This window comes from Pleurodeles waltl, chromosome 12 (assembly GCF_031143425.1).
Source record: "Pleurodeles waltl isolate 20211129_DDA chromosome 12, aPleWal1.hap1.20221129, whole genome shotgun sequence".
Classification (NCBI taxonomy): domain Eukaryota; kingdom Metazoa; phylum Chordata; class Amphibia; order Caudata; family Salamandridae; genus Pleurodeles; species Pleurodeles waltl.
The window spans coordinates 507,275,084-507,291,311 of NC_090451.1; the positions used below are offsets into that span (position 1 = coordinate 507,275,084).

The following is a 16,228-nucleotide window of genomic DNA, read 5'->3' on the forward strand; positions in this document are numbered from 1 at the left end:
ATCCACCACTGGTGCTAAGAGATTGTGCAAAACGTGGAAAAGGTATTTAAGAGTGTAAAATGGGGAAAATATTTGTGCATGCTCCCGGCCATGTGTTACAACCATTGTTGAAACAGGGCACAAAGACACAGTAAAAAAGAACACTTGACAAATGGAATTTGTCCTGGGAAGTTCTAGATACTGAAAATGAGCCAGTTGGTGTGTATAGAAGTCAAAACTCGGGTAACCCTCTGCCTGAAAACCTGGGTCAATTACGCCACCCAACTCTTTACCACCTACCATCCCAAAAAAATAGGTCGACGAAAGTTGCTAAAAAGTTCCAGAGAAATATTTGTAATCTGTAATCATTAACAGAAAGATTTAATTTATCATGTTAAAATTATGGTCAGTTTTAAGATACCGAAATGTAAAGTAATCAACCGTACGTTTCCACAGACATTAAGTGCCTCTCGCAGGCACGGAGCATAGTATCTTTGGTTTGTGTAGGAAACAGGTGCAGTCTCTTCTGTGCCTGTAGAGACAAAGGTAACATGGCAGCTTTCTTTCTCCATCCTGGTTGGTTCCCTGGCTTCGACAGAGCGGTAATAGACCCTTCTGTGGGGTCAACAGGTCTTTCAGTTGGGGTGCCAAGTTGTGCTGCCTGGCTTCTGGAGGTCTTATGAAAAGTGTTTGGAACTGGAGACCACGGCTTCCGTGCAAAGCGGCCTTTTCAAAGGGTGAGGGAGAGATCTGCACCCCCCACAAAACGGGTCTGCAGTTTGGTGAGGAGAGGCAGCTGTGACTGAAGGAAGGCGACGCCAAGCATGGTGAACCCATTACACATGGATACGTCCAACGAACGCAGCTCCTTACACTCCTTTCCAAGAGCCTTCAGAGTCCTGAAACATAGATTGCACTAAATCACAACCTGCTGCACGCCACAGTATCAATAAGATTAAAAACTGTATTTATCTGATAGAGACTTCTAGTTGCAGATTCCTTACCTTTGAATTTTCACTAGGCGTCAGACAGGATCTGGAGAATTCTGTGAACAGTATCCCTGTGCGTTGTCTGGTGGCAATTGGCTCCGCGTCCGTTGTTGGTATTGTCTGCGCCGGATGTGACTTTGCAGTTACTATATAGGCGCCACCCCAGTGTGGTGACATCAGTTCTTTTTTTTCTGTGCCAGCATCGCTGCTCTGAAAAGAACTACTTCTCAGTCATTTTTTTACTATTTCCAACATTTTGTCAAAGATTTTTTTTCGAGTTTTCAACTCCTGGCGTGTCAAGGATGTCACTAAAGAAGACTGGATGCAAGCCCTGCGGTTCTGATCATAGGGTAAGTCAAGGCAGAAGAAGAAACCTAAGTAGTTGAAGCATTCTTCTCCTCTGTCGGCTGATGAGATGAGAGAGTATTTGCCTTTTAACCCTCGCTCTACAGAGCCTGCACCTGGGTTGATTTCCCGCTCCCCGAATTTCTGGGAGCCGGAGTGACCCATGCCCAACTTAGAGAGTTTTAAGAGGCCATGCGCCTCATTTTTGGCAGTCTGACACCTCTGGAGCACCTATGGACCCCAAGGAGTCAGAAGAGGCCCTTTCGCGTTCCATTACGGCTCAGCTTTGAAAGGCACCCAAGTATTCAGTCACGGATCCAGATAGACGTCAGTCATACCACTCCGACCTTCCCCAATGCCAGTCTCGAAGCCAATGCTCCTGGCGCAGTCCGCGCCCATAGGTGGCGCCATTCCCATTGTAATCCCAGACTCTGACATGTAGCCAGATGGGATAGGTTACGGTGGGGAATGGGAGGGGTCCCTGAACCCTTTGGAATACCAGCTCTAGGAACAACCTATGGACTGACGTACAGACTTGAGTGAAGCCAGCAAACTGGATACATCTCCAGATACTGGCATGCTTTCTCCTCTTACCGTTGCTACGAAGGAGGGAGCTTCCTATTTTATGGTGGTGAGGAGGGCAGCTGAGGTCCTGTACCTTGAGTTGCCTTCGGTGGCCATGAGGACTAATCTTCTGACAGAGATTCTACAACTAGAACCTTCCACCTCAGAACCCATGCTCCCATTTAATGAGGCCGTTACAGATGTCCTTCTAGGTACCTAATCCAAACCCAGCAGAGGGGCTCCTGTGAACAGGACAACTGCTCGCTCCCATCTCCCCAGTCTAGGGGACCAAGTTTTCTGATGCAACACCCTATCCCTGACAGCTTGGTTATCCAAGACTCTACCTCCCACGGCATGTTTCTTTCTGTAACCCCGGATACAGAATCCAAAACGTTGGACACACATAGGAAGAAGATGGTTTCTTCCACCAGCCTTGCATTGTGGTCCATGAACACCTCATGCTTTTTGGGCCGTTATTCCCACACCCTATGGGATATGGTTGCGCAAGTGCTGCCACAGGTCCTGGAGGAGGCCTGGGATGCACTCTCTCAGGCTGCTGCAGATGGGAGGGATGCAGCGAAGTTCACAATCCGTTGTGGGCTGGACACGACCAACTCGTTGGGCAGAGCGGTTTCCTCGACAATGGCCTTGAGGCACCATGCCTGGCTGAGGGCGTCTGTCTTTTCAGGTGATGTCCAAGCTACCTTGATGGACATGCCCTTTGATGGCACCTGCCTCTTCGGAGACTAGACGCACTCGGCGCTCGAGTGCTTTAAGTATTCTCGAGCTACGTCAAGGTCCTTGCGTCTCGTGGTGGCCCCTCATCCCCCTCAGTCTACCTTTCACCCCTTTTGTGGCTAAAGAAGGAGTCTCCAACCACATCCATTCCTGGCCGGCCACTATGCCGTGCATGCTTCCCATCCTCTGCGAGGTAGAGGGCGCAGGATCCACCATCCTTGCGGATCGGGTGGCCAGAGATCTGGCCAGTATGATGCCCCCATCAGCAGCCTCTAAGCCTTCCTAGTCTGACTCTTCTCCACCTAGGGCCAGGCAGGATATGCCATCACCTGCTCCGTTGGCAATCCATCACATAAGACAGTTAGCCCTTCTCCACGAGGAAGTTATGGCTCCCTAGGCCAAAGGAGCCATAGAGAGGGTTGCCATGCCAGAAATAGGTTGTGTTTGCTATTCACACTACTTTCTGGTACCCAAAAAGGACAAGGGTCTCCACTCTATGCTAGACCTGCCGTTCCTCATTCTCCTCCTCAAAAAGGAGAAGTTCAAGATGCTCACTGTAGCTCAGGTTCGATCTGCCATGGACCCAGAAGACTGGATGTTAGTGTTGGACTTGCAGGACACTTATTTTCACATCCACGTCCTGGCTGCTCACATATGTTACTTACAGTTCACAGTAGGCCATGAGCACTTTCAGTTTACTGTGCCCCCCCCCCCCCTTTGGCCTTATCAGTGCCCTTCGGGTGTTCACCAAGTTGCCGGCGGTGGTCGCAGTTCATCTGCCCAGATCAGGGGTGTCAATCTTCCCCCTATCTGGACGACTGCCTGTTGAATGCAGGCTCCCCCCAGACTGTCATCTCCCACTTGGCGGACTTTCTGCATTCACTGGGGTTCACTATAAGTGTGCCAAACTCACACCTGACACCCTCTCAAATGCTCCATTTGATGAGAGCTGTTCTGGACACAGTGCAGTTTTAGGCTTATCCTCCCAAGTTTTAGGCTTATCCTCCCAAGTGGAAAGTTCAGGCTATGATACCGATGTGTCAGACTCTATCCTGAATTTCGGTGGGAATGAGCCTGAGGCTGCTGGGCCTCATGGCCTCCTGCTGGTGACATATGCCAAATGGCATATGCAGGCTCTGCAGTGGGATCTGAAGTACCAATGGGCGCAGCATCAGGGGAATCTCTGCAACAAGGTCAAGATCTCGGAGGGAACTGCCCTGGTGGTTAATGAACTGCAACTGGGTCAGAGGCAGATCCCTCACTGTTCCCCAACCAGATCTAACAGTAGTGCCAGATGCATTACTCCTGGGATGGGGCAGCCATCAGGAAGAGGTGGAAATCAGAGGCATGTGGTCTCCGGTGGAATCTGAACTCAACATCAACCTGTAGGATCTCTGTGTGATCCAGCTGGCATTTAAGGCATTTCTTCCCTCTATCAAGGGAAAGATGGGGCAGGTGTTCATGGACCACACCACACCATGTGGTACTAAAACAAGCAGGGCAGGTGGGGTCGTGGACCCTTTGTCAAGAGGCTCTGTGACTCTGGATGTGACTGGAAAAGCAGGGCATATTCCTGGTAGTTTTACATCTGGCAGGCTCTCTGAACGCCAGGACACCCGAAAATGCCTAGCGTATCACAAATGGCTCTCCATCCAGAGGTAGCACAGGGTCTCTTTCAGCAGTGGGATGAGTCTTGGTTAGATCCGTTCGCCTCCACAGAAAACACGTAATGTCAGCAGTTTTGCATGTTAGAGTTTCCAATGCAGCAATCGCTCTGAGGCGTTTTTTGTCTCGAGTGGAACTCAGGCCTCATGTACACCTTTCCGCCCATACCACTTCTGCCCAGAGTTCTCAAGAAGATCAAGAACAATCAGGCCCAAGTAATCCTTGTGGCTCCGTAACGGGCACAGACAGTCTGGTATCCCAAGCTGCTGAGCATGTCCAACGATCCTCAGATCAGACGTCCCCTTCGGGAAAATCTTCTGTGCAGCAGCAGGGGAGGGTTCTGCACCCACCCAAACCTGTCTACTCTCCATCTTCTTGTGTGGAGATTAAGCAGCGACAGCTGACAGCTTTTGACCTTCTTCCCGAAGTCTGTAATATAATCTTGACAGCCAGGCGTCCCTTCAACAAAAAGGTATACGCCTGTCATTGGATGAAATTTGTGGCCTAGTGCACAGGCAAGTATGTTGACCCCCTCTCTCTGAGGTCCTGTTGTTTATCCTTCTCCTGGTCCAGCAAGCCTCTGCTGCGGGAACTTGAAGGCTATTTGCCTGCTATTTCTGCTTTTTTCAGGTTGCCTGATCAGCCTCCTTTAAGTCCCCTATTGTTCATAGGTTCCTCAAAGGCCTTATACATTTATTTCCTCTATCCCCATTCATTGGGATTTGAATTTGGTTTTGACATTTCTGATGTGTGCTCCTTTCCACAATTATCCTCTCGGGCTTCTCACTTTGAAAACATCCTTCCTTATGGCCATTACATATGTCCACAGGGTGAGAGAGCTACAGGCATTGTCATCTAAGCCACCCTACCTATCCATCTATCCTGACAAAGTTGTGCTTTGCACTAGGGCTTTTTTGCCAAAAGTGGTTACACATTTAATGTATGCCAATCCATCACCTTGCCTACTTTTTACTCCCCCCCCCCCCCCATATCCTTCTAAGGAAGAGGAGAGACTCCACCGCCTGGACCCAAAAAGAGCGTGACGTTCTACTTTGATCTTTACAAAAAAGTTCCAGGTGGATGATCAACTCTTTGTAGGTTATGTGGGTACGAAGAAAGGTTGGGCAGTGCAGAAAGGTCCAACTCCAGATGGGTCATACTCTGTATTAAGATCTGCTATGCACTGTCCAAAAAGCAACCCCATGAGGGTTTGAATGCTCGTTTTACTTGTGCTACAGCTGCAACCACTGTGTTAGCATGCAGAGTTCCAGCTCCTGATAACTGTCAGGTAGCAACGCGGGCATCCCTGAACACGTTTACCAAGCACTAATCCCTGGACAGTCAGGTCCGCAGGGACGAGTACTTTGATCTTGGTTCGCAGACCCACCTCCAGGGATGGTATTAGTTTGGTATCTATTCAAAGATAAGAAAATTGCAACTAGAAGTCTCTATCAGATGAACAAGTTACTTACCTTTGGTAATGCTTTATCTCATAAAGACAATATCTAGTTGCAGATTACTCACTTACCCACCGATATTCCACACTCTGCAAACTGATTTCTAGGGGCAAGGACTCCCCTTTGAGGGCCTTAGTTTGGAGGCATTATTAGTCAGTTTCTTTATGACTCTGCACTTCTGGCCTGGAAAGCTGTGAAAAGAAACTGACAGCGCGCAGGGGTGGTGCCTATATAGGAACCGCAATGTCATTTCCGGCGCAGACGACTGATGCGGAGCCGATCAACGTCACCTGATGCCACATAGGGATACTTCTCACAAAATTCTCTGGATCAGTCTGACACCTGGGGGAAATTCAGAGGTAAGGAATCTGCAAATACATATTTTCTCTACCAGATACGGCGTTACTGAAGGTAAGTAACTTGTTCATTAGTTGATAAAAATCCATCAAAGATAGACACAGAGTACACCTAACAAAGAGTTTTTAAATAAAGTACAAATTAACAACGACACTTCTTCATTGTATATTTAGTATTTGAATTGTTAAACAACCCTGATCGGCAATTAGAAGAAAACACTGCAAAAAAAGCTTTCACTGCATCAATTAATTCCAAAGTGTAGGCACACAGCAGGCCTTAGGAACAGAAGCTAAAACAGAAGTTAGTCACAACTGTGAGTGAGCAGCAAAGTTTATACCTAAATTGATCTTTTACGCTGTTGGTAAATATTAGCTGATCTAATGGGCACTTTTCATATCAACAACTGGCCAAGAAAAGCCAGAATACTGTAAACTGTCAACTCAAGATATAATGAACAAAGTATTCCGTAGTGTTCTGCTACAAAAATGTAATTACGCCAAACTAGTCAAATTACTACAAAGCTACTGCTCCTAATGCTGCCAAATAAAATACCACTTAGTTTTCTAGAAAAAAAATCTAATTAAACACTCAGATTGCTGCTCCAAAACTGACTCATATCTATGTTTTGCAACTTTTATAAATTTCACAAAAGCTGCTAATAGCTGGTCATCTTTACAATTAGTACAGTTTCAATAGCCTCCTTGCATGGCTTAGAAACTTCTTACCTTGACAACAGACACAACAGTTTCACCCTTCCTCCCCAATATTTACATAAATAGCAGAGCTGAGGAAAAAAACAATCAGCATCCGCATGCCAACAAGGTTGATAAAATTGCTAAACATAGCCCTTCCTATAAACTACTGACTTTGAAGTACTGGTCTCCAGCTTCAGGAATGCAGCCAATACACTTCCACTGTCTGGGGAAGCTTTCCCCAGCATATTTTATGCCAATCCACATCCAGGGGCACCCACCTCACTTTTGTAAATAATACAGTGAGCCAAACTTAGTGAACATTAGAAGACATCTGAATCAGCACTGCAGAATCTCCTTTTTGATGTTTTCATTATTTACCCAGTAAAATCTCACACATTGCTATGATCATAAGGATTCTACTGCTTTTGAGCACAGATTAGGCCTCTTGATAGTACCCTATATATGTGTCCAGCATTACTCTATGCTTTCAGTCCTTGAGCTTATCAGCAGTTCTTGCCAATGCGGCGGTCTAAGCTCTAGCCTTTCAGTGGATAGACTGTGCGCCTGAGTCTAGTGCTCCTCAAAAGTACCTTATCTAGCACTATCTCACACAAAAATGTCTTTTCCTGCAGATCTGCACCCCAAAGATTGCCTTCAATGTCAAAAAAGCCTCAAGAATTCCCAAGAAAATTGGCCTTGATCTATATCTTTCAACTGTTGCTTCTCCTTTCTCTCTCAAATGAACCTCCCCGTACATTTGAGGATCTGCATTCCTCCTCTCTGTCAGCATAGACTACAGTAGGTCACATTCATGTTTGCCGTAACCTCTAATGCTGTATTTATGAGAAATGGCCACAACTAGTCTCAAAGATCACAACCTCTCATTTAAAAACCATACCTCTGCAGCCTAACAATATTCCTCCTGTAACACACCTACTAAGACCATCAATCAACCGTATAAATGTACTTACAGCTCCCTTCAAATCACACCAAACTCCAATTAATTGAATCTACCACTTAGCAACTGGAGTACTTGCATTGAACGGTATTTTTTAAACTGCAAGATTAATTTTAATAACCCATGAAAAACCACTAACCATGGATTACAGAGCCAGATACTTACTGGCATAAAGTGTTTAAACACCTCATCTGGGGCAGTAAGCACTACATAAATGCAATTACAATACCATACAATATATAACTCTCCTTGGCCACACTAATCCTAATAACATACCGCTCAGCTGTTGTGCAGTCAATTGTAGTTTATACAGACTGAATAATAATTTCCTTACACTGCCTGGCACTCTCACACTCGCATAAGATAAAACTGCTACAGGTCCTGTCCATTGCCCAGTAATGTACTAGTCTAAAGCAATAAACCCCACATCACCAGCTGAACAGGCATGAAACAACTGAAAAGATGTGCCACATGCTGCTGGCCAACGGAGGATTTTAATTTAGTCCACCTCTGCAGGGCCCGATAAGCTACATACTGTGACAGCTTCTTGACTTCTCACAATGACAATCGGATATAAGATGACATTACCAAACTCTATCCCAGCAGATATCCCTACCATGTCTTCCCTCAACCTATGCCTCTTCAGGAACAAAAACTTTAAACAAATATTTATGAATGGGCTTCCTAGTGCAGTAACCAGCTAAGTGGACTATGATCACAAGAAATACTATAAAGCGACTTGGAGAGCAGTTAAAAGCAGCCAGCCGACTGTAAACCATACACTGACCACCTATGTCTCACACTTCATCCATTACACTAGTAAGCTTTGCGTCTCATTACATCATAACCACACCTTGGAGGTCATCATGTATGATATGGACACATTAACCACATAGGATCAAAACAAAGACAGCCCACTTACAACCACACACCCTACATGTTGTTGCATACTAGCCAGGTATGCAAGCGCTTCAGCGCCTCACACGGGGAAAGTAAGTGCTATATAAAACAAAACAATCCAAATACAGTTTGCAGAAACTCAATTTTAATTTTAATTGACTTATCTGATTTCATTCACATAATGTGACAGGATATCCGGATCAGAATAAGAACGCCCCCTTCCGGGCAAAACACTTTATCACGACTAAGGGTGCAATGATCCTGCATAAATGAGCTATATCTTGCCTTTGTTATTAAATGGTTAAAGGATAGACCAACGATCCGAGATTACTACATTCCATGCTCCTTTAGAGCGTTAGTTAAGGCCAGTGACTGTCTGCAGCATCTGTCACAAGCACTGTTTAGCTCTTCTTAAAAGATGGCTTATACAATTCCTCAGCTGATTCTATTTCTATACCAGTAGCTTATTAATGAGACCCACTGTTGTTTTAACAGGCCGATTTCCAACCTTATCTGGGCCTTGGAAGCTGAAGAGGGAATGTTAGTTGCCTGAATAGGTTGTATGGAGTCAAATCTGGCCAGGAAGATGGGCTGCCTAGAAACGCCTAGTTACCATAGCTGCTGGAAATGTAGCTTGAATTATTTCAGCTGGCTTGATTTGCACACAAAACAGTTCTTTGACCACAAACCACTGCATTACACACACATAAGACACAACACTTCAATTGGCAAACAGAACGTGCCCATCGACAAAGAACCTGAAAACAAATGCAGGCATAAAGACTGGACCATAGATCGAAGGTACGGAGCCAACCCTTGCAGCACAGACCGCAAACTAGCACCCTAAAACAGAGAAGCAATCATACGTTGCATTGCCAAATGAGAAGCAAGAGTCAGGCCTTGCAATTTTGAAGATTTACTCCACATTAAACCCTCTTCAAAAGCTTTTATATGTCCCACTTCCGGATAATAAATGTGAAAGAGCTTGCACAGAGACAAATAGATCCCCAAAGTACAATACAGTATGTGCCCCAAAAGAGGAAATAGCCCACTGTTTGAAATATACTCTGCATGGGTTCCTACAACTTTGCAGGTGCCAACATCAAACCACAGTCCCAAAATGTAGGTTCTGGACCCCAGAAAAGAAAAGTTATTCTGGACATAAAAAGATATAACACACAGACTGTCCCCAGAAATGTAAACACCATGAGCAGACAGAGAACTAACCTGTGTCTAAGCATTCGCCCACTGGAATACTCACAGCCTGTCACTGCCAAAAAAGGTAAAACGCTTGCATTTTAACGGGATATATCATGCTTCACCCTGCCCATATACCGGAAAGAGACTAACCCTCAGCAGAAACTCCTCACCTAAAGTGGCATCGAATAAAACTCTGAAACTGTTAAAAAAAAAAAAAAAGTGTCAACATGACGTTGAGTTTATACATTTTTAAACAAATAATGGTTCTAGCAGAGGAGAAAGAATAAGTGGCTGTTTGAGCTCTAAAACACACTCCCAAATTCAAACGTGCACCGCACAGAAGACATGCTCGGCGGCAGAGATGACGCAAACAGCCTCCAGCCAAGGTTACAACCCGGGAGCAGCCTGCGCAGATCAGTACTCACAGGTCAGTCAGCTGGTTGCAGCCGGATAGGTTGAGATGATGAAGTCTCCTGAGGTAGCGGGAAGCTGCCTGAAACCCTTCGTCGCTGAGCCGGAGGCAGTGGCTCAGCGACAGCTGCTCTAGAGAGCAGCAAGCAGCAGCAAAGGACACCAGGCTGCGGTCAGTTATCTCCACCACCAGGCTCAGAGACAACCGCCTGAGGTCTGTGAACTGGATCACCTGCAGAGACGTAAGAAACAGTCACTGTGACAGGAAGAGTACACTGACAAGACTCTCCGAGTTTCAAATGGCATCGAATCTAGGTTTTACCATTTTACCTGTTTTAATAACCTTTTCATTAAAGGTTTTCACAAGATCCTACCCTGATTTACCTATAGCCAACTCTTGGCCATGGTCACAGGTATAGCTGGGTTTTACCTTTAATACCATATATTTCCCATTCTGAGCCTGTTTAAAAATCTAATGAGCAATAGTAGCATCTCGAGTTACTTACTGTCCTGCACTGGCTATGGAGTCCATTGTGTAATCTGAAGCACTGTGGGCATTTTAAGAGGCTTGGCGAATACCCGCAGATTTTGTGGGTGCTCACCAGCATTTGACAATGGGCCCACCCAGGAACACCAAAATATCATCTCTTTAAGCAAATATGTTTGAAACTAAATTCTACCATACCTGTAGAGCTTCGGTGTGAGAAAACACCATTTAAGAGCACAAAATTCCAGAATTTCTGATACAGCAAATCCACAATGGTTAGATTTTGCTCTAGTGAATGCAATAATTGTGCTGCAAAATTTGACATGATTGTGCACCAGGCCCTATTGGAGACGGTACAATTATCTTCTGTGTAGGGAAGGATCAGCCTGTCCACAGGAGAACACCTTGTTAGACAGTCACACACACCACATCAAATCACTGTGGTCTTGATTACGATTTGCATGGTGCAAGGCACGGAAATAGAGGGCCTAAAATTAGTTCCCATTCAGTATTCCCACCGGCATATTGTGCAATAACGAGTTTTCAGGCCTGGAATGGAGCATATGTGTGTCTCAAAATTACTGTTTCCTTTCCCATATACCATTCCAAAATTCCGTATCTCTTTCTGTGTCCAAGAACAAAGTGTCTTCACCAGTGGAATTTGTAAGCGGAAAAAGAAATGGAGCTAATGGTCACAAGCCTAGCCTCAGTCAACTTGTAAACGTGGGGAAAGGTATCTCCTCTAGAGGTACCACTACACACACTCGTAGTAAGGTCCTGTGTGAGGAGTTACCATTCTAAGAAATCCCACTGATCGCAGTAGGGATGTGGGTACGGGTTACAATGACAACAGGAAGGCCACATGATTTGGGAGGGGGGGGGGGGGGTCTGTTTGGGGCTCACAGTGATCACAAGATGGATATGTGCAAATAGTTAAGCTAGGAACAAGAAGAAACCTGCAATAATTCACATGCTCCACAATATTTATCTACGCTTTTGTAAAACACCATCTTCGTAGTGCCCCCATATTTCGAAAGAATGGTCAATGAGGCTGAGAATGGAGAACCAGCGGAAATGCAGTTACATAAGGAGTAGAGGGATATAAAAGAGTTCATAGGCAAGATTTTGTAACAGCTGTTTTGGAATCCAAGAGATTTTGGCTCAGTTTTAAATCCACGGTATTGTGTCCCAAAGTCTGAGGTTGATCACAAAGAACATGGCAGATGTCGCATTTTTTCTCTGGAACTTTCGGCCTGTGAGAAAGCATGTGCTGCAAGATCTGATAGTAGTTATTTTACTGTCTGTATGCGCCGCTGCTGGACTATGTTGGTCTCAAATTTAATTCTGAGGACAACTGGGTGACAAAGCATGGGTTTTCTGGATGAAGGTCATTATGTCCCCTTGATCCTGTGATACTCTGCCGCATTCGGTAAAGGCTGCAGCCCAACGGTAAACTACTTAGGAAAACTCCTATATAGTTTACTATCCAGATATGCAGGAGTGGGCCACTTCTGGATTCTGAGCTCTCTGGGCTGTAAAGTGAGAAGGATCCGGAGCGACTGCAGATTCTACTAAGAACTCAATAAGAAATGACCATGCAGTCTTGGGCCAGTATGAAGACCCGATATATTAATCCACACATTCACATACAAAGGTAACGGTCTCTGGGTTGTATGAGAGCATCTTTTGATTTTCCTCCCAATGTTGAGTACATTTAAGCCCTGTAAAGGGTACTTATGTTTCATGATCTCCAGATAGTGTCTACATACAGTTGCTGAGCAGTACACGCATGCAGTAGCTGATATACACGCACTGATCAACAGGTTGTTCAATGACTGGTCCGTGATCCACTCAGTCTTATCTTCCTATCAGGAAGGATGTGAACCACTTCTGCCCTTATGGCACACTGACTTCCTCATAAAGCCTGTTATAGGAGCCTATGACAGGAACAGGTTACATATACATGTTCTACTGAAGGAAAGACGTGGATCAATCACCAGGGCACGTGAGAAACTTCGGTTCAAATTCTCTTTCGCAAAGTCATAGTTACATAGCTTACTTCTAAACTGCAGTGCCAGCAAGAGACGGACAACAAAACACTCTTTATTTCAATAGTGTCACGCCCTCACGTGGTTTGGAACTGGCTTCAGTCCGGTTTTCTATTTACAGTACATCATACAGATTTTCTAGTACGAGCAAGAGATGATGCCCTTGAGATGGGGTGGGGAATGATCACGCAGCTAAGTGAGGCCGAAACCACACAGGCAGCGTGCTGCTAACCACAAACAACTGCCAAAAAGCTCTCCTTCTGCTGAGGGTAGATCTAGCGATATGTCCGGCCAGATGCCACAGGTACAGACATTTAACCACATATGGCAGATCAGGAATGCCAGGAAAATCTAGGTTAATCATTTCCTATCCTAATACACCAGTCAAGAGTTGCTTTTGATCCTATTCGGAAAGAACAAGGTCTGGCAGTTCTGGGATGGGCTGGACTGATCCTACTGGTGCAGGACCAAGGCTCGTCTGTGTATGGCGGATCTCTATCTGAAGCGGCACAGTCAGTGAAAAACAAAGGACTGGAAAGCACCACTGAGACTTTGCCAGTGGGTGAGACTTTATGAAAGCATTCCACTGATCACCTTTATATTTTACTTTCTTGAAACGGCACTGCATAGTCTAATTAGTTACTACATACGCTCTTGTGCCAATTCCAGGTATTTGAAAACTGTGTAGCTGATTTGCCCGACCAGCTCTGCTGCAAGGCAGTTCCATGCATTTGATGCTCCTACTCCTGGCCCTGCACACGTCAGTATGGGATTGGGTTTCTTGAGAAAGCTCACAGCGACCAGGCATGTATGTGGACAACACAAAAACGTAAGTTGGGTGAGAGGTCCTGTGCTGCCACCTCCTAAAGCAGAATCTGCAAACGCAGATCAGTTAAGAATCAGCTCCAAATGCTTGTTGTGCTACGTGAAGAACACCTCAGGTTCCTTATGGAGCATGAGCACCATGCTATGTTTCATGCAGGAATTTTATTCCATATAGACACTACTTGGTCAGAAGACTTAAAACGGCTTTTGGAATGTTGGTCAGTGCCGAAGACGACCATCCTCAAGGTAGTTTTGTTCCTCTACGCCTGAAAAATCTTTCATGAGGTAAAAATAATGGCCCAGATTGATCATAGAATTGCTTTGCCCGTGTCACGCAGGGTGACACAAGGGCAACACAATCCTTAAGTGAGACCTACTAAGCCACACCACGCCACCTTGAATGGCCCTGCGCTGCTTCGTCAGTCTGGAGTAACGCAAGGCTGTGCAAGGTGCTGCCTTCTGTTACTCTGCACCCAGAAGACATTACATAGATAGAAAGTGGATGTTCCCACAAGTACACCCATGGATTTTTATGCATTCCCAGATTTACCAAGACGGGTAAACCTAGGAATGCACCACAATGCTACTTCTTTCCGATAGAAGCACCACGAGGAGAAATTTCTATATTTGTCTTTGTTTTTTCCTCTTTCTAAGTGTGCTGCATTCTACAGCACACTAAAAAAGAGTAAAATGCCTCTAAGGATTGTTTTTGTGCAGAAAGGGGTCCCTTCCTGCACAAACACAATCCTGCCTGCAAAGCGGACACCCTTGCACTATGACGCAGGGGTGCTCGAGTTGGTGCTAGCCAGCACATAGTGTGCTAGCGCAGGGAAAGAGCAAGCAAGTGGCATTTGTTAGTAAATGTGGCTCATTCCTGCTCTCTCCATTTGACAACACAGAAAGTTGTCTTGCTGCGTTGCATCGAATAATAAGAAATCTGGCCAAATGTCTTAAAACTTATAGTGATTTAGATCTCCTGCTTCATCACCTGTCGTGAGGCAGCATTCCATTCACTAGGTTCCTGGGATGAACCTGTGCCTCTGACTATGATGTCACTCTTCTTGTTCACCTCTTGCCATTCCCAGCAGCAATGAACTTAAGCAAGATTTAAGCTTTAATAGATTTTTATTAACATTGACTGTACCGTTAATCCCAAAGGGAGAAACAATTTGTGGAGAGGGATGGCAGGGAACATTAACATCAATTATTATATACCAGCCGCAGCACTGAGTCAGTAGAATTCGTTGTGGGAGGGGGAAGACCTGGCTAGAGCAATGTGCAAGGTTGGAGTTACCCCTGAGTAGATAGACTTTGAGGAGAAGTAAAACACTCCGCAAAGCCTTCAGGAATACTTACTCTTTGAATTTGGAGTTTTGTGTTTTTAGTTTTACAGTTTAAGGGTTCAGTTGGGTCACGCAGGGGTGCACATCAGTAGAAGTGAGGCAGACTGCAGGCACTGCAGGGTCACAAGAGAGCAGCACTGGCAATTATGGGTTCTGTGGCCATTTTTGGGAGACAGACAAAATAAGCACGTCACATGCCCACAAAACATCCGCTAGCAACTTACAGTGCCCAGGGACTGAACAGCCCCGCATTAAGATGAGCAATCCTACATATGCTGTGGAACCTAGGTGGAGGCACCTGCCTGATACAAGAAATGCGTTTACTTAAAAATGACTGGCCCCGACTCAGTTCTAGATGTTTCCCGGGACAATGCTTCTCATTGGGTCCAGTTAAAATAGTGGAGTAGTCATACTCATATCGGGATAAGTCAACAAAGTGGAAATGGACTACATGGGCAGGCTACTGATCCTGGACAACCAACTCTGACACTGTTGTCAAACTCTACGTCTCAAATAGACGCCAAGAGTAATTCCTCCAGGGGCTATTATTTACATCCTGCTGAGTGCAGATCATGTGGTGTGTATATATAGGGGGCGACCGAAATCTAGTAATGGTCAAGATAAAAGAAAGGTTCACTTGTAAACATGGGCAGCATGGCTCACTGCCTAAAAATTATAGGGAAAGACAACAGGGTCCAAGGTTATTTGGCGACCACAACATCTTGATACACCTGATTGCACACGACTCAGTCGCACACCATACTCCTGCCAGACAGGACCATTTCCTGGTATCGGCCTCAGAACTCCCCAGAGGAACGCTGTCTAAAGTGGGACACACTGCTCTGTTAGACAATGTGCCAGTCACAATCAGAATAGATGTAGCAACAGGGTTCCAGTCTGATAGGATTTGGAAACTGATAGACAGGATGCTAAGAGTCAAAGGCATTAGTGGGGAAGACTCAGGAGTAGATACCTAGATAAGTAGACAGCTAGAAAATAAATGATAACGGGAAAGTGTCTGACAATAAGCTTTGAGATACACTAAAGTCTGAGGTCGGGGTGATCATTTCAATCTCACCCAAGCTCAAAAGGGACAGGAGAGAATAGCGTGCTGGAATAGAGTTACAGATGAAAGTACTGGATGCAATCTGCAAAACAGCGTACTCCGTAGAAATCTACGAGAACTCAGTTGAAAGAATGCAGGGTTGTTGGAAATGGCCCTTTTTGCAGGGTTATCCCCAAACTTTTTGCCTTCTTCCTCCTATTT

The 16,228-nt window shown here is 45.3% G+C and overlaps 1 protein-coding gene across 2 annotated transcripts in view; it reads right to left on the minus strand.

The window, feature by feature from the left end:
- Nucleotides 1-330: 330 nt before the first annotated feature.
- The window catches only part of LOC138267979 (F-box/LRR-repeat protein 2-like), a 127,687-nt gene continuing 111,789 nt past the window's right edge, over nucleotides 331-16,228 (minus strand). For both annotated transcript variants that reach the window (XM_069217284.1, XM_069217285.1), the window contains exons 6-7: nucleotides 10,273-10,490; nucleotides 331-878 (exon numbers count right to left, since the gene is read on the minus strand). In XM_069217284.1, the coding sequence (XP_069073385.1) occupies nucleotides 710-878; nucleotides 10,273-10,490 (387 nt within the window). In that variant the 3' untranslated portion in view covers nucleotides 331-709. The remainder of the gene's footprint in view (nucleotides 879-10,272; nucleotides 10,491-16,228) is intronic.